Source organism: Fragaria vesca, linkage group LG1 (assembly GCF_000184155.1).
Source record: "Fragaria vesca subsp. vesca linkage group LG1, FraVesHawaii_1.0, whole genome shotgun sequence".
Taxonomy (NCBI): domain Eukaryota; kingdom Viridiplantae; phylum Streptophyta; class Magnoliopsida; order Rosales; family Rosaceae; genus Fragaria; species Fragaria vesca.
The window spans coordinates 10,993,543-11,014,718 of NC_020491.1; the positions used below are offsets into that span (position 1 = coordinate 10,993,543).

Sequence of the window (21,176 nt, forward strand, 5' to 3'; positions counted from 1 at the left end):
CACCATTGGCCTCTAACATATGCATAAGCCCATTTCCTCCTTACTTCAAAAATTCTTTTGAACCATTCATCTCCATGCACATTATACTCCGTGAGCATCGCATCCCAAGCAGCTGAAACTCATCTTCTTCTTCATAGCTGTCTATGAACTTTGATAACACCTTGTGAACCCCAGTTTTGCTCCTAAACACATGATTCACTTTTTTCATGGCATTTTGCATTATATGCCATATGCAAAGCCTATGATAGGTATCTGGCATAACAACTGAAATGGCTTTCGCCATTGCTGCATCCTGATCAGTAAATATGGTTTTCGGAGACTTTCCAGACATGGCTTCTAAGAATGTCTCAAACAGCCAAATAAATGAATCTGCCGTCTCATCATACATCAACGCCGCCCCAAATATAATAACCTCCCGATGATGATTGAAGCCAACAAAAACTCCCAACGGACGATTATCTTTGTTAGTTCTATAGGTTGTGTCAAAACTAACTACATCTCCAAATTGGCCATAGTCAAGAATCATTTTAGCAACTGCCCAAAAAACATTAGTTATTTGTTCCTCACTGTCCAACTGTACGGCATGAAAGAACGATGGATTCTCTAACTGTTGCTTCTGAAAATAACTCAACAAACTTCCAGCTTCACCAAATGCCAGTTGCTTTTGCCTTCTAGATCGAAGATAGTTCTTTAAATCTTGCTTTATATAGCCGAGAGATTCTCTACCACCAGCTTGCCTACCCATAAGCTCATAGCACTCCTTCAGACCAACCCTAGAGTCACAAACTAAATCCAATTCAGAACCCTGGGGTGTGGAGACACCTCGTTGAGAAGGCAGCATATAAGCACACTCTTCGCTCACAAGAGCATGGTTGTGCGCTTCTCGAAAATCATAACAACAAACTTGTTGATACATCTATTCAACTTGATACCCATTTGTGCTTCGCAACCAATCCTTGTCTCAGCTCTTGGGTTCGTAGTTAATTTATCTCTCTTGTCTTTCAGTCGATAACCCTCCTTAGAACAAGAATATATTCTTGATGTTACCTCACCGGTTTTCTTGTTCTTCACCACCTGTTCTTTTCTAACACTGAATCCCATCTTCCTTGCATACTCATTGTAAAATATATAAGCAGCTTCTTCAGAGTCAAATTCCATACCGAATTTCGGTTTGCAACTTGTGTCAGCCAAGCTAGATTCTCCACCAATATTTGTTATCTGTAGTATAAACACAAATTGGTAAACAGAGAGTATACAACAAATCATAGAAAAATAAAGAACCTTTCATAGTTACGAAAGTATAATTAGAAAGAGATGCAAGCCAATGCAAAATACTATTAAATGATCTATAACATCCTTCACAGTAGAAATAATGAAAACACCAAAGGATTTGGAAAACCCAAAGAGAAGGGAGCAAAAGAAAAAACACAAAGAAGAGACTGAGTTCTGAACAACAGAAAGATTACATCTCTTAACGCCATAGCTGACATGATTGATGGTGGTCGATGAAAGGATCCTTGTCCCAGAGTGGAATCTCCCGACATAGTAGATGAAAGAGATAATGAAGCAATGAATCGGTAAGAGAGAGCATTGAATCAGTAAGAGAGAGCATATATATATATATGTATATATGCGCGGGAAAACATTGAAAGACGAGAGAAATTAGAAAACGAGCGCGGGGAAACATTGAAAGATGAGGGAAATTGGAAATTGGAGAATCTAATATGTTCGTCTTCTATTTTTTTTTGGACTCGATCTGTTTGTTAACGGAGGATTGTGAGAAAACGTTAGTGTTTGTATTGGAAAACCAACTTTTGAATATTTAATAGAAAAATGCTGAGGTGGTGCGATTATGACCTTTGGATATCTAATTAATGGACAGGATTAGAAGTCAAGGATACACAAGGATATGTGTCAGACAAGGAGAGGATCCTTATCCTAAGTCTCTATGAATGAGCTTTTTCTCAATAAGTCTTCTATGAAGCTATCTTGTACCATAATTGTGTGCTAGGCAAGTAGGAGTATATGCATAATATTATTGTAGAAGACGATAGTTTCGATTAGAGCCTTGTTTACCACAAGCGTACCAGTTTATTATTAGTATACATTACTTCTTAGGTTTAATCCGATATAGCTGGATTTCTATTTTGTAAGTTTCGAAAACTATAATCATTTGGTTGTTCATCTATTGCATTCAACTTCTGTTAAAAAATTTAATTATAGTCACTTTATTTTAGTGACACTACTATAAATAGGAGAGTTGCATGTATTTTTTATGAACTCAAAGACAATTGTCATTAGTATTAAAGTAAAGGGTATAATACGAATCGATCTGTTGTCATACGTACAGAGGACAAGTAAGATCATCTGATTCGGATGAGGGTTGCATCCTCATTACAAATTTCGACTCACAAGGAGCCTATAATCTAATAACAAATAGATCATAGGCTAAGATCTCACCTAGAAAACTAGAAAAAGATTAAAAGAAAGATAGACTCGTAACGCCATGAGGCACAAAAGTGCTTAGAGTCCTAATGAAAATAACTTATTGTACTAGAAAATTATAAACTAAAAAAGCATCCCAAAGCCCAAAAAGAAATTAAACCTAAGCCCAAAACAGTTGACCTAGCCCAACTTTTCTTCACATTTGCAAGAAGGACATGGAAAAGGAACACTGTAGCTGTCGCCGCCGTGACATGAAATTGCCTTCGTGAGACGTCGCCGCCGTGGGACGCCGCCGCCTTGTTCTGCGCAGCCATAAGCATACCCCAGGGAGAAGAAACTCCATCGTCACCACAAACTTAGAGACCAAACAACATCTCCATCAAACCAAAACTCCTCCCATGAATAGATAAGGACGGAGATGGAATCGGGAAGATGAAACCAAATTTGCTCCTCGAGTCCATGGTGTCATACCTCCAACCTAATCTGAAAAACCACGCTGATCAAAAGTTGTTAAGAACCTCTGGCCAATTACCTCTTAAAGGATTTGGTTACTAACATATCCTTCATCCGGCAACAAAATCATACGGCTTAAGCATATCTAGAGACCCACCTAGCATTAGACCGTTGCCGGATGAGGATGGGATTTCGTGGTTGGCGGCCGCTTAGAGAGAGAGAGGAGGGCTTTAGGGTTTTTTTTGGAGAGTTGCATGTATTGGTTTTCCTTGAAAGTGTTTTTTGTTTTGTTTTGTTTTTTTTCTTTCATACAATTCCTTGAAAGTATGTTGTGCTTGTACTGTGCACATGATATACTATTACTGAGTGTAATACTCTCACAATTACGAAACTATGAAAATTAGTCTGCCATTGCATTGTACGGACACTGGTTAATTACTGTATATGTGTTACGTGCATTATATTAAAATAATAATGTGGACATAAAGTTGACTACATTTTTCACGTGAGATAGATTCATTACTTCAAATCCGTTTTCATTTGGAATTAAAACCAGAGTCGCTCATTGTTTTAAACATAAACTGTGTATTGATTGTTAGTAACTAAAGGCGTGAAGTAGAAGCAATTTAAAAAGTAAAAGTAACGATAAATCGACAGAGACATAACGACAAGAATTATGATTACTTAAATAGAAAACACGGAAAATCATGACCTCCACGACAAAACTTATAACTTAATAATAACTATTAATTAATAAATTAGATACGCACTTATTCAGATTAAGCATGATACGAAAATAAAGATTTTGTAATTTGAAATTAATAGATTGATTTCGAAGATTCTATACATCCCATAATTACTATGATATAAGATTTTTGAAATTCGTTGCTAAGGTAATTGAACCCCAAATCAATATTACGAGTGTACTTGAGCACATAAGAATAAATTTCTTTTCATATTTGTGTGCTTGGTATTTTGACAGTGAGACAAAATTATCTAACTTTATTTTTCTGGCTCACATGTATTGTGATCACACTGTGATCACACTGTCATCTACATGATCGATTTGATTTTACTTGAAAAGTTTTCTTTCCAGATATAGCATATGGATGGATTGTCAGTTTGCCACACAACCTAGAAGACGTAATGAAATGCGTGTAATTTAGCTCTAAACTGCTGAGAATCCAGCCATTCGTCGGTCGCTTGGCGTAAACGACGAACTGCCCTGCATGGCTACTTTTACCTTCTCATTCACCATCATCAAACCCTCACCAACCCTCAAAAGATAAAGACAAAACTTGTCAAATATCTATAGCAAGTAAACAAATTTACTAGACACCTTAATGAGTAAAACTATGCTATAAATAAGAGCCACTAGAGCTAATGTTTCAATGCATTGAGTTATAGAGCATCAAGAGGGGTGAAAGCATAAAGAAGGAATGTTATTATTGTCATAAAATAATTAACATTCTTGAGAGATACAGAGAGATTTAGAGAAATCAATCATAAGAGATCTCCATAGTTTGAGTGAGTGTAAACCTTTTCAATCACTCCCCAAATCTTCATTTCAATCTTCTCATCAAGATGCCTAATAATGATAATCAGGTTATTTCAGGTAAACCTGTAACTATGTTTCCCTTCTCATTATTCCGCAACAAAGAGGACGAGATCAACCTGGCCCTAGATGATCAACTTGGCCGAGACTACCAACCTCTACAGTCGAAAGAAGAAGAGGAGCAAGAGGGGCTCATTAGCCAGCGTCCCAAAATCATCACTGTGGTTAGTACTACATCCTTGTCTTGTACCATACATGTTGTTTTGGACTTTATTTTTAGTTCTTCGTTTTATTTCGTCTCCAGGTTTTGGATGAAATCAAGGCATTGTACACTCTTGCCATCCCTATGATCTTGTCAGGCCTTTTAAACTACTCAAAGGCGGCAATCTCTATGTTTTTCATGGCAAAGCTTGGGAAATCTGCTCTGGCAGGGGGAAGCCTCGCCATAGGTGTTGCAAACATCACTGGATACTCTTTCATCTCCGGCCTCGCCACCGGAATGGATGGAATTGCTTCACAAGCATTTGGTGCTCGTAACGGTTGTCTTTTGTCACACACTCTACAAAGGACAATAATTTCCCTACTCATCTTCTCTATGCCTATCGCCTTGTTATGGTTTTACTTTGAACCAGTTCTTATCTTCTCTGGCCAAAACTCATCGATCACATCCACAGCCATTACCTATCTCAGATTCTCCATTCCAACACTCTTGTTTCAGTCCCTTATCCATCCTATCAAAATTTACCTAAGGAGCCAGAAAATCACCACCCCTTTTACGCTTAGCACTGCCTTTTCACTAGCCATTCACATCCCGACCAACTATATCGCAGTTTATTGTCTTGACCTTGGCCTCAAAGGGATTGCATTCACCGTCTGCTTGGCAGACTTCAATGTCATGATCACTCTTCTAGTTTATCTGTTTTTATCTGGCCATCTTACTGTGAATTCTTTATGGTTCTGGCGAGACTGTGCTTCGTTTCGACACTACGAAGATTGGAGCCCCATTTTCACGCTGGCGCTTCCGAGCTGTGCATCGGTGTGTTTGGAGTGGTGGTGGTATGAGTTCATGATTGTTTTCTCTGGACTTCTTGTCAATGCACCCGAGGCGGTGGCCACTATGGGAATACTAATCCAGATGACTGCATTGATCTATCAGTTTCCTATCTCACTGAACCAGGCCGTGTCAACTAGGGTGGGGAACGAGTTAGGAGCCGATAGGCCGAAGCGAGCTTTGATGGCGTCTGTAGTTGCACTGGCGTGTGCTATTTTCACTGGCATTATTTCCATGAGCTTCATGATCGGAATGCGCAACGTCTGGGGGCGAATGTTCACATCTGATCCAGCCATTATATCGCTGGTGGCGTCAGTGTTGCCGGTCGTGGGGCTTTGTGAGCTCGGCAACTGCCCGCAGACCACCGTTTGTGGAGTTTTGAGAGGCTGTGCACGGCCAACTTCGGCCGCGTACATAAACTTCGGCTCGTTTTATGGTGTGGGATTGCCTGCGGCTCTTGTGTTGGGCTTTGGGTTCAAGTTTGGCTTATTGGGCCTATGGTTGGGCTTACTTGCAGCCCAAATGGTTTGCTTTGGGATCATGGTAGTGGCGTTACTTCGCACAAACTGGGATGAGCAAGCAGATCGAGCATTTATGCTCATATGCGGTTATCTAGGGAAGGAAGGAAATGAAACAAGAAAGGAAGAACCAACATCTCCAGCTGTGTTTGTGAACTAGATGAGTTACAAGTTGTTGGATGTTTTCATGCTAAACTTTGCTATGGTTGTGCTTGTTTAACTATGTATACTATCGGCAAGCAGAAGAGTGTAATCTATGTTGTACTAGCGCTAGTTATAAAACAACTTTGCTTAGACCTAAGGGAGTTAGAGCAAGGTCGACCTTGATCCATTATATGTTAAAAGTTGTAAAAGAGGGTCTTAGAATCATGAAATAAGGTATGTATTGTATGTTTTAATAATGAATAATGCTAAAGTGAACTATATTTTAATGGATGTTTATTAGTCACTCACAATTACTTAATTTGATTTCGTAAAAACAGAAGATTTGCAATTTATAAATTGTTCAAAATTGATGACAGAACATCATAAACAAAGAAGCTAGATTTTGACCTATTAAGCTCGAGATCGAATGAAAAGATATATGATCTCTCACAAATATAATGCACACACGCTATTTTACTTGACAACAAATTGTTCAAAAATCAATATATATAAACGAAAGAACACTATGAGACAAGCTTGTGCGACTTGCAGTAGAAACGGCTATCAGATCATGTATATTGTGCGCATAAAGGTGTACCATCATGACTCACGAGTGTTGTTCTTTCAATTTGGCATGAAATTGAAACAGTTGGTTGCATCTAAATTCAAATTTAGTATTATGTTCTTAGATTTCTCTACGAGTAATGATGATGCTATTAAGGTTACAACCAAGACTAATTCTTTATATGTTTTAAATTCTGTGCTTCTGAAGGCTCTGAGTATAAAGAGAATTATAGAGTGAAGAAAAGACTTTTTGATTTCATTCATGTGTGATACAGCTTTATATACAGAAAGCATTCTAATCTGATCCACTATTCTAGGAATAGCTATGGTAAGTATATCAATCTAATTACAGAATATTTGATACTGAATATATCCCTGATTACTCGGAATCAATCTCCTCAATACTCCCCCTCAAGTTGGAGTGTATGTTGATTACACTCAACTTGTTCAACAGCTCAGTAAACTGCTCTGAATTCAACGGCTTAGTGAACAAGTCTGCAGGTTGTTCTTCTGTTCGGACGTGGAGAGTCTCGACTAATCCTCTTTCTACCTTTTCTCGTACAACATGGCAATCTATCTCTATGTGCTTTGTACGTTCATGAAAGACAGGGTTTGATGCAATGTGAATGGCAGCCTGATTGTCGCAAAAAGAGCTTCACAGCATGTGGTTGTCTTACATTTAGATCTCTCAGAATATTTCGAAGCCAAGTTATCTCACGGCATGTCGTGGCCATGGACCTATACTCAGCTTCAGCGCTTGAGCAAGATACTGTTCCCTGCTTCTTTGTCTTCCATGAAATAGGTGCATTCCCAAGAAAGATACAATATCCAGTGATGCTCCTTCTTGTATCTCTGCAACGAGCCCAATCAGCATCACAGAATGCTCTTAGTTCCAATTGACCTGTGGAAGGCAAGAGAATTCCCTGTCCAGGCGCTTGTTTGAGGTACTTTAGGACTCTGTGTGCTGCCTCTAGATGTGGCTGTCGCGGCTTATCCATGAATTGGCTCAAGATGTGCACTGCATAAACAAGATCGGGCCTTGTAATTGTGAGGTATATGAGCCTTCCAACTAGTCTTCGATATTGTGAAGCATCTTGTAATTTTGTACCATCTCCTTGCGTAAGTGCCAAGTTTTGTTCAACTGGAAACCGAGAAGGTTTGGCTCCCAAGAAACCAGCATCTTCGAGAATTTCTAGGGCATACTTTCGTTGACACATCACAATTCTTTGCTTGGATCTTGCTACTTCTATTCCAAGGAAATATTTGAGCTTTCCCATGTCCTTCAGTTTAAATTGTTTTGCAAGAAAACACTTTGTTTCTTCTATGTCTTGTAAGCTATTTCCTGCTAATATCACATCATCAACATAGACAAGTAAAGCTGTGAATTTTCCATGTGTGTTTCGGACGAATAATGAATAATCTGACCAGCTTTGTTGAAAACCGGCACTCTTGAGGGCTTTGGAAAGTTTTAGAAACCACTGCCTTGATGCTTGCTTAAGTCCATACAAAGACTTATGTAGCTTGCAAACTCTAGTCTCCCCCTTTCGTCCGAAACCAGGTGGTAATTGCATGTATACATCCTCAAACAAGTCACCATTGAGGAAGGCATTATTGACATCCAATTGATGAAGATGCCAACTTTGAATTGAAGCAAGACCAAGAAGAACACGTACAGTTGTTAACTTGGCTACAGGTGCAAAGGTTTCTCTGTAATCAACTCCTTCCACTTGACTGTATCCCTTTGCGACTAACCGAGCTTTATACCTTTCCACTGTTCCATCCGGATTGTGTTTTATCTTGTAAACCCACTTGCAACCAATTGGTTTCTTATGCAAGGGTAGCGGTACTAAGCTCCATGTTTTGTTAGCCTGTAAAGCATCAATCTCCTTGTTCATAGCTTCTCTCCATTTTGGTTCTTGCATTGCCTGAGAAAAAGACTTAGGCTCCCTTTCGAGGGTTATTTTGACAGTGAAAGCCTTATGCATAGGAGAAAGTCTGTCATATGACAAGACATGAGAGATAGAGTGATGAGTACCTGACGGAATGACCTCGCTCGATGAAGACGTTGGAACAGTCCGAGAAGGGAGGGATGCCTCGATATGAAAGTCCTGCAATATGGTTGGAGTTTTGGTTGGTCGAGAGGATCGACGAATTGGAAGTGGTGGAGGTGATGGAGAGATCATTGGCTTTGGTGGTGGTGTTTCTTGTGGAGGTGAAGTGGTGCTGGTAGGTTGTATGTCGGTTTGTGAGGGAGGAAGAGGTGTTGTTTCAGAGGATGGTGTTTGGTTTAGGTCAGCGGAAGTTATGGTGGTGTGAGTGTGATATTCTTCATCGTGAAATGATTGTGTTAGAGTAGGAGTTGTGCCAACAGAAGATTGTGGAGGATTTTGAGGAATGGTGATTGGATTGATATCAGTTTTATAAGGAAATTCATCCTCAAAGAAGATAACATCCCTTGAAACTAGGACTTTCTCTTCCTTCAGATTATAGACCTTGTAACCCTTTTGACCATGTGGGTAACCAAGGAAGATGCATTCAATGGACCTAGGGTCGAATTTGCTAGGTCGGAGAGGATGTGTGGAGACAAAACAACGAGAACCGAAAACCCTAAGATGGTCATAGGTTGGTGGCTTTTGAAACAAAATCTCAAATGGTGTTTTCCCTTGTAGGAGTGGTGTTGGTGTTCGGTTTATCAAGTATGCAGCTGTTAGGATAGCATCCCCCCAAAAATGTTTAGGTAAATGTGCTTGGAACAATAAGGCTCTAGCGATGTTGAGCAGATGTCTGTGCTTACGTTCAACAACACCATTTTGTTGTGGTGTGTTGACGCAGCTGGTCTGATGTTCAATACCCTTGGAAGAATAAAACTGTGAGTGTTTGAACTCTGGGCCATTATCACTTCTAATAATTTTCACTCTTTTGCAAAATTGGTTTTCAATGAGGTTGACAAAATGAACAAGAAGAGGTCGTGCCTCTGACTTGTGTTGCATAAGGTAAGCCCAAGTACTTCTTGAATAATCATCAACAATGGTTAAGAAAAATTGTGCTCCAGAAATGGCTGGGACATGATATCCTCCCCAAATGTCTACATGAATCAACTCAAAACATGAATTACTAGAAGAAGTACTTAAGGAAAATAGGCTTCCTAGTGAGTTTGGCTAGAGGGCAAATTGAACAATTGCTTGTATCACAAGCTTTATTTTGCAGAAATTGAAACATAGCTAAAACTTTACTGGATGGATGTCCGAGCCTTTGATGCCATCGGTTTGGTGTTTTGGTACTGACCATATTGCATGTTCCTTTCCCTGGCAAATCGAGGCAGTAGAGTCCCTCACGTTCAGTTCCCGTCCCAATCGTCTTCCCCGATCGAAGGTCCTGTATAAAGCAAACTTGTTTGAGAAAGATTGTTACATGGAATGAATCAAATACTAGTTTGCTAATGGAGATGAGGTTTAGGTAAAACAATGGAACACAGAGAACATTGTGAAGGACTAGATTTTCAGTAAATGCTACTGTCCCAACATGAGTAACTTTGCTCAAATTTCCATCCGGCAACTTCACCAAACGATGATGAATTTGTTTGAGTGAAGTGAGAAATTTCGGATTGCAAACAATATGATCACTGGCACCACTATCCAAAATCCATATATCATCAGTATTACCCTTTGAAATAGCAAGTGTTTTACCTGAGAAGTCTTGATAGTTAGGAGTTTTACCAACAAGATTAGCAGATGGTTGACTGGTTTGAAGCATCTCAAGCATTTGAGGTTCATCAGTTTGCTTCTCAGCAACAGATCTTATTTTGCTCATCATTCCCATCATTTGTTGACACTCCTTCTTTGTCAAAGGAAAGCTTTCATCATCCTCCATTGACAAGGCTGCATAATTTACCTTGCCTACTTCTTGTGCTTTCTCCAGATCAGCCTTTCTTCTTCGACAGTAATTATAAGTGTGCCCCTTGCCTTCACAGTAGGTGCACTTGAGATGTGCCCTGCAATTCCTCATGACGTGGTTGGTCATGCCGCATTTCTCACACTTGAGTTCCTTCTCTGTAGGAGGTTTGGCAAACCTCTTAACTGCAAATGTCGATGCCTCCGTTGTGGTAACAACCTTTTCATTAGAGACTGCTGCCTGCTTTTCATGGCGTAGGGCTGCTGCATAGACTTTGTTCAAGCTTGGTAAAGGATCCATGCTTATTATATTGCTCCGGAGAGATGCATACCCTTCATTCAATCCCATCAGAAACTTTATTGTCTTCTGAGTCTCTATGTAGGTCTTGTATGTGTTAGCAGCTTCACATGTGCAAGGAGTCAATGCACAGGCCACGTCCCTTGCATCCCACAAACCTGTGAGATTGGTGTGATACGTGGTGACTGTACCTGTTCCCTGCTCACATTTGTTGATATCATTCTCTATGTTGTACAGTTGAACTGTGTTGGTGTGAGAAAACCTCTCCTTTAACTCCTCCCATATGTCATGTGCTGTCTTGCAATGAGCAAGACTCCTTTTGATCTCCTTTGACATGCTTCCAAAAAGCCAAGTCTTAACGAGGATGTTGCAGCGATCCCATTGCCCTTGTTCTTCTTTGTTGTGAAGTGGTCTTGTTATGGTTCCATTGATAAAACCATGTTTGTTCTTGACTGCGAGTGCCATGGACATCGAGTCAGCCCAGTTGATGTAGTTGTCTTCCGTCAATGCTTGTGGCACAAGAATCATGCCAGGTTGATCGGAATGATGCATATAGAGTGAATGATTAGGACTCTCCCATGGTGTTGATACTGTAGATGTGTCTGAGCCTTTCTTGTGCTCAGGAACAACTTTCTGATCATCATCGCCAGCCATGAGGTATGTTGATTCTGTAGAAAAGTTATGCGCTCAAGATCGTATGCTCTGGTACCATAAAGAGAATTATAGAGTGAAGAAAAGACTTCTTGATTTCATTCATGTGTGATACAGCTTTATATACAGAAAGCATTCTAATCTGATCCACTATTCTAGGAATAGCTATGGTAAGTATATCAATCTAATTACAGAATATTTGATACTGAATATATCCCTGATTACTCGGGATCAATCTCCTCAATAGAGTAAACAGACCCGGACCTGAGATTTTGAGGCCTGAATTGAAATTTCAAAGCTGGGCCCTTAAATTATAGTTTAATTCTATTTTTTTAATTATATATATAAGGATGTTTTAGAAACTGAAACTATGAACTCAAAATCTAATTATAGAACATCATATCCAAAATGTTCTGATGATTATATTTTAGGAATTCTATTTACATTACGAAACCTATTTTAAGCTCTTACCTTTTCTTTTTCTTTTTTTCAAAAAAACTTACTTTATTTTGTTTTGAGTATAATGTCGAGTAGAAATTAAATTAAAATGTTAACACCAATTACGATAAGAACATGTTTGATCCCCTTGTTTTGGCCCCTTAATTACAGTTAGTACCATTATCTTTCTTTAATTGTGTTTAGAAATAGAGTTGTGACATTAATTATCACTTCCATTAATTATTTAACTATATTTAATTATAAAATGAGCTTTATTTTTTTTTTCTTCTAGGCCCCTAAGATCTTTGGGCCCTGAGTCGATAGGCTCCTAGGACTCCTATCAAGTCCGGGCCTATGAGTAAGCTATACGAAATGTATCTAGGTTTTTAGAGAATTTTATTAAGAAGTACTTGTTTAGAATTACCATCTCGTGTGAATCATATTGTAACTTTGACTAATTGTGAGAGATTGTGGTTATTTGAGCGTGGAACAACCGAAACATTCTTGAGAATGTAGGTCAAGTATATATTTAGACTGGAACCTCAAAAATTTTGTGTTTGCTTGCATTATTTCTTATTATTGTCTTCATTCAGTTCCTGTCTTGGGCTAGGAAATTCGAAAGGTGACCCTAGTTTCCTTACATATGCTTCAAGCCTCTTATTAAATACAAACCTTGAAACCAAGCTTTTATCACATTCGTTAAGCTTGCTAGTTTTATCATTGTTTTTGTATGACAAAATGATTTGGTACTGATCGAAAATTATCGAATTCTAGTAATTAACTTGCATGCCCATGTCAGTAATTGTGGCTGGGTCGTTCATTAATAAAGCGCCCTGTTTCATTTAAACTTGCATCTAGTGAATATTTTAGCCCAACCAGTGTGCATAATTCATAAATTGCTGTTCGTGACATGTTAGAACATTAACAATTTGCAAGAGCAACATGATAAGATGCGTATCTATGGATATAAATAAAGGTACACACACAAGAATCTACAATTTAGTAATTACGTCATGGCAAACCGAAGCGGAGATCGAGTCGAAATAATGAATCAATACGAAGATAATAATGATCACAACTATGAAGTTGGAATGACATTGCTCCCACCCACAAGCTCTATTAAAGTGATGGAAGAATAAGAATATTACAAGAAGAGAGTATCATGCATGTATTTGTGGTGCTCCATTTTCTATCGCTTTGAATCAGAATTGATTGATGTTACAATCGCGCCTATTATCATTCGTAGTTCATATTATTCCTCAAAGGATAAGAAGAAGCTAACGCAAAGCTGATCGAAGCTTATATAAGATAGTTGTAGCTTGTTCTTGTTCATATTAGCAAGAACCATCTGATTGATCCTTAAACCCCAAATGTCACATTTCAGCTTTCTAGGGTTTCACTATGGCTCTTCCATGAGAAAGTCTCGTAACAAACCAGCTCCCCAATTGAGTAATGTCTCCAAAGAGAGACAGAGGTCTAGCGTATCAAGCAGGTCTTCATCCCAGCCAAAAATGGAGGAGATAAGATGGGTGTTTGATAAATTTGACACCAACAAAGATGGGAAGATCAGCCGGGAGGAGTACAAGTCGGTGCTGAAGACCCTCGACAAAGAAATGACAGAAGCTGAGATTGCCAAGACATTCAAGGCCCTTGATTCTGACGGAGACGATTCCATCGGCTGGACGGAGTTTGTGGAAATGTTCAACATGGGAGCTGATGAGGTTAAAAAGGCTGACATTGAAGGCGCTTTTCGGGTGTTTGATTTGGATGGAAATGGGAAGATAAGCGCAGAGGAGTTGTCTCTTATTCTCAAGAAGCTGGGAGAGAATTGCAGCCTTGGAGCTTGTAAGAAAATGGTGAAAGGGGTGGATATTGATGGTGATGGTTTGATAGATTTAAATGAGTTTACCAAAATGATGGGAAGCTTCAAGAAACAGAGTACTTGAAAAGAGATCCTTGTTCGTTTGGTACTCAACTATCCCTGGAGGGCTTAGGTTTCTTGTGTTCTATATATATATACTCTTGTTTCTAATACTCACAAGTATATATGCAAGAGGAATAAATAGAAGTAGATCTTTCATCCATGGCATTTCGTATCGAGCGTGCCAATCCTAAGCATTTAGTAATACCATGTCAAATCAATTGAAATAAAGAAAAATAGAAGTAGATGGAAGAGATCATGTATGTAATTTGACCATTATATATATCTTTCATCCATGGCACGCAATCACACATTAAGCATGCATCAACCAAGTGGGTGCAGTTGCTTTAGTATCATCTAGCATCTGCTGCATAATAACAGCTGTAGCAGCTAAGAACACTGATGAGATGAACAATCTGAGAAATCTGAAGGATTTCAAAAAAAAAAAAAAAAAAAATTCACCTCAGATTTATACATAGTTCAAGATCGATCAAGCATTGATGACTTTTATATTGGTCAATGCAAAGGTATTGCTCCCAATAACGATTTAGATGATCTTGTCACTTTGTCAGAGTTAAATACATACATGCAGTCTCCACTCTCCAGTCCTGACATGTATGAATGGCTCTTGAATGAAGATTTTCAATATGTCCATGGATAAGAAACAGTATCATCAATTAGAGTCAAAATGTTCTACACAGAAAATCTTCAACAATTAAAGCCTTGTTAAGAAATTAACACAAATTGCTGTATAAGAAAATTACTGCATGAGTCATCGAGCTTGATCTAATTTATAAGTTATAGCTAGCTAGCTCTATATTCTCTTCCCATGTTCTTAGTGTTCATCTTTTCTTATAAATCTATCATATCCACCACAATATTCTCTCCCAAGACATTTGAGACTTGATTGGACCTTTCTGTTAATATAGAGCCTAGCATAAACATGCCTGATTTGCAAGCATATTATTGAAAAAATGAATGGCATAGCTTAAAAGAAGTAATGGTGACTGGTAAAAGATGCCAATTAATCAAAAGAGTTGGGCCATATCCCAATAGCTTGATTCGATTCTCCACTATACAAGTATGTTTTATATCGATCCCACAACAACTAATTAATCCAATCCAATCCCAATCAATTCAACACTTTGCTCATCTTCAAGTTTATTCCTAGCTTGCATCTTCAAATTTGAAGACGCTTAACAAGCAGATAGAGCAAAAATTCAATATGGCCATAACGTGTTGTATTCAGGTGCAGCCTCACCAGGAGATGACAGTGGACGAGTTCAAAGCGTGGCTGCGCCGGTTCGACAATGATCACAATGGACAGATCAGCCGGGAGGAGCTAACAGAAGCCCTTCACAGCTTGAAGATTTGGTTCGGCTGGTGGAAAAGTCGTCGAGTCATGAAGCAAGCAGACTCCAAAAGAGATGGCCAAATAGACAACACCAAGGAATTCGAAAAGCTGGTAACCTATGCTCAGCAAAATCTGCACATGAAGATTTATCAAAGTAATGGGTGGTGATCCATCCAAAGCAGATGCATATATGTATGTTTGTGCGTGGGAATTGTATTTTCTTTGATGAAATAATTGGTGATATTGCTATATATCTCGTTTTATTTTTTTCGTCACGCATCTTTTCTTTGTATGTTAACTTGTTAAGCTCATTGTATGTTTGATTAGACAGAGATTGAGGGTTGTTTTCTTCCTCATAACAACAACTTGTGCCTGATTGCATACAACTAACTTTTACCGAGTTTGGGATACAGTTTCACTTTGGTAGTTTGTTTGCTTTATAATCGTTAAGTATTTAGGTTGTCCACTAATCATATTCCCCACAACTCTTCAATATGTTGTTGTACATGATCGAGAGTTGGCAATAATTTTGTTTATTTTGTTTTTCTTTTTATGTGCGCGCACGCAAAGTGTATTACATTAGGATAACTTGTTCATTTCTTACTCACAACGTAACCTAGCTACTCGTGTAACATTTGCTCAACTATCTCTTTCTATCATATTTACCAGTTTTTCTTGTCTATATATACTTCAGACTATATGATAGATCAAATTCACCAAGTACAACTATATAGACAAGAAAAACTGTCATCTTTAATTAACTTTAATTTGTCCAGCTAAAATTGAAACTGAAGATTCTTTTTCCAATAGGCAGTATAAGCATATGATATGCAAGGGTCATAACCCGACATAAAAATAGAAACACGAGGAAAACATACATAACTTAATTTGGTCGCTATGTCGATGCTCAATCTAGGAAGAGAACAAAGCAAAATCAACATTGGAGCAACTGACTGATTAGAAAGCTAGCTTTGTCCTCAAATGAACTAATTTTGCATTGAAGTGTTAGAGAAATCTGACCGGATGAGAATATGAAATGATCATATGATTTGTTCGTTAACTAAGAAAACAACACTGATTTCAATGCATGTTTTCATACTTCCGATCCCAGTTAATTGATATCAAGTGGCTAAACCGAGAGAAACGTTAGTATGATTTCAATTAAGCAAAACTTCAAACTTACCCACATAGTTTCGTAATATAAACACTATAATTACGTTTGCAATAAAATCAGTATATATAGGACCTGAATCACTTTGCACAGCACTAAACACCTATAAATAACTGCAATTAGCATTATAAGCGTGGTAAAAACGCCTCGCCACACTAGATATGCAATGGAGTAAAGTAAAAATCACAAGTATGAACCAAGTTCTTGCCAGCTACGAGTAAAGCTGCAGAGGATAACGGTCCGGAGCTTCTGGTGGTCTCTGAGCCATGGCCCTCTCGGGGACCATGCACTGATATGAAGTAATCTCAGGCCGCAACCCTAGCACCCTCCTCAGTTATTTTCTTTTTCTTTATTTTGTCCAGACTCGTACGCACTTGCTTGTACAAAGGAATCCAACACTATATACGTGTCATTGCCCTATTTGGATTGACCCCTTGGAGTAAGAAAAAGCTTGGTTGTTTATTGTCATGGAACCCAGAAGAACAGGTTAAACCATGTGACTGATGTGAGTGACAGCCATGTCCGTAGCTTGCAACTTGATCGATCATCGAGCTAGCTTCATTCAAAACCTTCCATTCCCTCCTTCCCTGGCCTCCCTCTCTTAGTTTGGCCTCTTCCTTCTTCCCAATAGCTGCTTAAGTTTAAAACCTTCCATCCATTCTCTCCTCCACCGTACGTACCTCCCCCTCCGGCCCTTCCTCTAGCTCGTAATTTGGCCTCGTCCTTCTTCCCAATAGCTGTTTATAAATTCAAAACCGTACCAATCTCTGCAAAATATATGTCTCTTACTGTTATCATAATATTAATCCAGATTGAAACTCTCAATCTCATATTATAATTAATCCAAAGTCCAAACCATTAATCAGTACGCGTGTTTGTCATATAAAACTCAGGGTTGATGATCAAATAACACCAAGATAGACTAGGAGATTCACCTGTGCAGATAATATATCCTAATCTTGATTAATCAGAACTATAATCTGATCTTCTTCATGGATCGTATAGTTGAAAGTACATTCATATTATATCTTAAAATGACCACATCCCTGAATCTAAAAGCTATATGTAGTTGAAGAATTTTCTCTTGTCCTTAATGTCTAACGAGGTTTTCTTCATTCATGTTGGCTATTTTATATCATGAATCTTGGTTTAAGTATGATTTGGCCAACTAAATATGTAAATATTTAATTAGATACTCAGTATCCACATCTTATAAACTGGTTAGCAAGCATCTTATTGGTCAATATGTGTTGTACAAGCTAGCCAATAAGAGAACATATCAATTATCAATCACAAACATTGTGCCTCTTCTCTTTCATCACTACTTAAGTAACACAAGCATTTGTTCGCTGTCCAGACCCCCAATGGATTAGTCCTTGGACCTAGGAAGTTTTTGGAATACCGCGATTTTGAATATAAAAAAAGTAACACAAGCATTGCATTACATGATTCTGAAACGAGTCCAAACATGTATAACTTAGATAAAGATTAGATTAGTTGTTTGAAATAATGTCACTTGTCAGTTAGTTTGGTAGCTTGTAGCCAGTATGTTGGTTTAAGATGACGATTGATGTATGTGCTTCTGGTTATGAATTAATCGTAAAATTACTTGGTTTGTTGTCAAAAAAAAAAGATAGAGATTAGATTGAAAACAAAATCATAAATTTGGGTGTAGGAACAAAAAAAAAATTTTTTTTTTTTTTTTTCCTAAACCAAAAACCAAATAATGGATTCTAAAAAAGAAATTAGTGTCAGTGGCAAACAGCAAAACTAGGCCACCACTATGGCACCATCTTAGGAAGGAAATCCAGCTCTGCACGTGCTCACGTGATATCTTCCAGTACCCACAAGAGACAGAGAGCACCCCAATAAACTATAATTCCCCCATTTCCAATTTCATTTTTCTAATTCTAATAATCCCTCCTTTTTTATTTTTAGTGAATAAATTGAAGAGAGAAATTGAAGGGAGGCAAATGCTAGGGCAGGCCCTCCTGCTCACGTGGTCCCTTTGACCAGTCGAAATCGCCAGCTCACACCTTACTTACTTAGCAGTCAAACCCCAGTCAACTATATGCCAACCCTCTCTTCTGGGTTCTCTCTGAGTCTCTGTTACTCTGCTTCACTGCGAGTCTGTCTCCCAAGCTCTCAATAATAAAGCTTTTGCATTTCCTCAAATTAAATCCCATTTGTTCTTCCAAATCAAAAACCAAAACCCATATATATTCCACCCTCTTAATACTTGTTTCAAATTTGAAAAGAAAAAAAGAAGCTCTTGTTGCTTTCTGTGCAGTAGTTCTGGGATCAATGTCAGTATGTCACCATTCATGCACCATCCTCCTCCATTCTGGATCAGCTCTCTATTTCTCTAATTCTCTCTCTCCCTTGGCCCCATTTACTTCACTTTCCCTGTGTAGCTTCATAATTTTTCTGGTTTCAGAAATTATTTTCACATTTTTGATGCTGTTGGTAAAAACTGCATGCATGGCTCACATTATCACTGCCAATATCCCATCTTGTGAAAGAAACCCAGACATCATCTAAAAACCAATTAAGATCATCATTATTAGACCAACTGCTTCAGTACTTATTATATAGCAGAGTAAATGGCCTGTACAATTTGTACATGTTTGGTACCATTTGAAGCTGTGCAAACCCAGTTTTAAATTAGTGAAACTTAAATATGTTTTTTTTTTTAACCCGAAGACAATTTCTCAGAACCTTCTCTGATACTAGGAGTGAGCTTCTTTTATCCAACTGGGAATCAGAAAATAAAGAGTGGTTCTTGGCAACCTCACCCACATCCAAGGAAAACAGTGAAACTTTGGAGACTGTAATCTCCCTCTTTGAAATTAATTGGCCACATCCATCATCAACCCATTGAAATATTGAATGCCCCAATTTATCATGTCTTGACAAAAAACATCACATCACTACTCTCATGCATGCATAGACTTTCAAATTTCTAATCTTTCTTTGAGTGTCTCTCTCATTTTGGGATATAAATACAACACACATGGTGGGCTTGTTGAGAATACAAGGGTCCTCCTCCTCCTTCTCATCCTTCTCCTCATTTTCTCTTTCTCTTTCTCTTTCAAATCCCATATGGCCTGTTTACACACAATGTATAACTCAGAGCACAAGGGTCAGTACTGCAATGGTGGTAGTGGTGGTGCTCCAATGAGCCCTAGGATTTCTTTCTCTAATGACTTTGCTGATGCCCAACATGTGATCAAGCATGAGAGGAGCTCAAGGGAGGCACCAGCGTCTTCTGATTTTGAGTTCTCAGTGACCAACTACTCCATGATGAGTGCTGATGAGCTTTTCTCTAAGGGGAGGTTGCTGCCTTACAAGGGCAGCAACAAGAGCCAGATGCAGAGGGGTACTACCACTCTTAGAGATGAGCTTCTTGTGGAGGATCGGGAGGACGACGTGTCATCTCATAGGCCGCCCAAGGGGTCGTCCACGAGGTGGAAGGGGCTTCTGGGCCGGAAGAGGACTGCCCACATTGGGTCCAAGAAAGCAGAGAAAGCTAGTGAAGGGTCTTCTAAGGAAGAAAGAAGGTCTGGTCTTGTGCATGAGAGTTCTTCACAGGTATGAAAGTGCACCCCATTTCTTGTCTTTTGGACTTATATATGAATTTGGAACTTGTATGATTAAAGTTGTTATTCTTGTTTATTTGTTGCAGGAGGTGTTGAATGAAGGAGGGTCAAGTTGGAGAGGGTTTGAGATTGGAATATAATGGTGGCATTGAGGAATGTTAGGGGTGTGCTAATGAATTTGTAGAGGTGTGGGAGTACTGTATCTTCTTTTTGGATTTTGGAGGCTAGAAAAGCAGGATGATCAATTATTAATCCTGTTTTTTTTTTTCAAAGGTCAGGGTTTTTGGGTAAAATTAGAGTTGTGATGATTGCCGTGGGAAAGAATGTTAAGAGTTTCTGTGTTGTAATTTTATTTTCAAAATTTCTGGGTTGGGAATTGGTCTTTTGGCTGTTCACTGTACAAATATGTTTGCAGTTGAAGAACCTGTGCAATGCTAATTAAGTTTCTCTAGCTGTTATTATTTTAGGGTACTCCTGCACTTTGTTGAGTATGCGCGGCGCACCCGGCTGTATAATTTTCGTTCAAGTATCTATAATATTGAATATTCTTCTGGCAAAGATGATTCTGTTCTTTTCTTTAATGTATATTAATCAGATCTATCCAGCTTGTTAATCTTCACTGGATCTGCTACTCATGTGCCTCTATACTTCAACAGTTCAACACCAAGTATCAAATATAAGGCAAATTTCTATAACTTGAATGAATTTCTAAGCCAAGAAGGTTTAGGCTCCCTATAATTTGCAGAATGGATAGACAAACAGCAAATGTATTACAAAGCCTCTAATCCGCGAACTAAACAGAATTTTAGTTCATTCAGATGCATAAAATCCAAGAAATGTGATACACAAGAATGACTAAGGAGTTGGAGGTGACGGTAGTAGATGAAAGTGAAAATATTAAGTATAGAGCAGATGCTGCTGCTGCAACTGCAGGCAGCTGGGTACTATAAATGTGACAGCCAAGGGATGAACAGCTGTTCCTTCAAGTTTAGTTAGTGTGGGAATGAATCCTCCTAGGCTGAGGCTGAGGCTAAGGCTGGATCTGTGCCACATGCAAAGGACTGAAGAAGTAAAGGAGTGGCCAGTATAACATGTTGGTCAAAACAAGAACAGAGTTTACAAGG

The 21,176-nt window shown here is 38.6% G+C and overlaps 4 protein-coding genes across 4 annotated transcripts; 3 read left to right on the forward strand and 1 right to left on the reverse strand.

Moving 5' to 3' along the window:
• The first annotated feature begins 4,393 nt into the window (after nucleotides 1-4,393).
• Nucleotides 4,394-6,182, forward strand: LOC101292940 (uncharacterized transporter C4B3.13-like). Its single transcript, XM_004289174.1, has 2 exons — nucleotides 4,394-4,677; nucleotides 4,758-6,182. Exons 1-2 carry the CDS (start codon nucleotides 4,483-4,485, stop codon nucleotides 6,180-6,182), a joined length of 1,620 nt encoding a protein of 539 aa, XP_004289222.1. The 5' UTR covers nucleotides 4,394-4,482.
• Nucleotides 6,183-9,761: 3,579 nt separating this feature from the next.
• Nucleotides 9,762-11,572, reverse strand: LOC101293529. The gene is made up of 2 exons (XM_004289175.1): nucleotides 10,016-11,572; nucleotides 9,762-9,815 (listed from the first exon to the last, which is right to left on the reverse strand). The coding sequence occupies exons 1-2, from the start codon at nucleotides 11,570-11,572 to the stop codon at nucleotides 9,762-9,764; spliced, it is 1,611 nt and encodes a 536-aa protein (XP_004289223.1).
• A 1,470-nt stretch (nucleotides 11,573-13,042) lies between these two features.
• Nucleotides 13,043-14,152, forward strand: LOC101296230 (calmodulin-like protein 1-like). Its single transcript, XM_004287993.1, has one exon. The coding sequence runs from the start codon at nucleotides 13,378-13,380 to the stop codon at nucleotides 13,951-13,953; it is 576 nt and encodes a 191-aa protein (XP_004288041.1). The 5' UTR covers nucleotides 13,043-13,377; the 3' UTR covers nucleotides 13,954-14,152.
• A 5,395-nt stretch (nucleotides 14,153-19,547) lies between these two features.
• Nucleotides 19,548-20,365, forward strand: LOC101296514. Its single transcript, XM_004287994.1, has 2 exons — nucleotides 19,548-20,044; nucleotides 20,139-20,365. Exons 1-2 carry the CDS (start codon nucleotides 19,556-19,558, stop codon nucleotides 20,190-20,192), a joined length of 543 nt encoding a protein of 180 aa, XP_004288042.1. The 5' UTR covers nucleotides 19,548-19,555; the 3' UTR covers nucleotides 20,193-20,365.
• The last annotated feature ends 811 nt before the right edge of the window (nucleotides 20,366-21,176 follow it).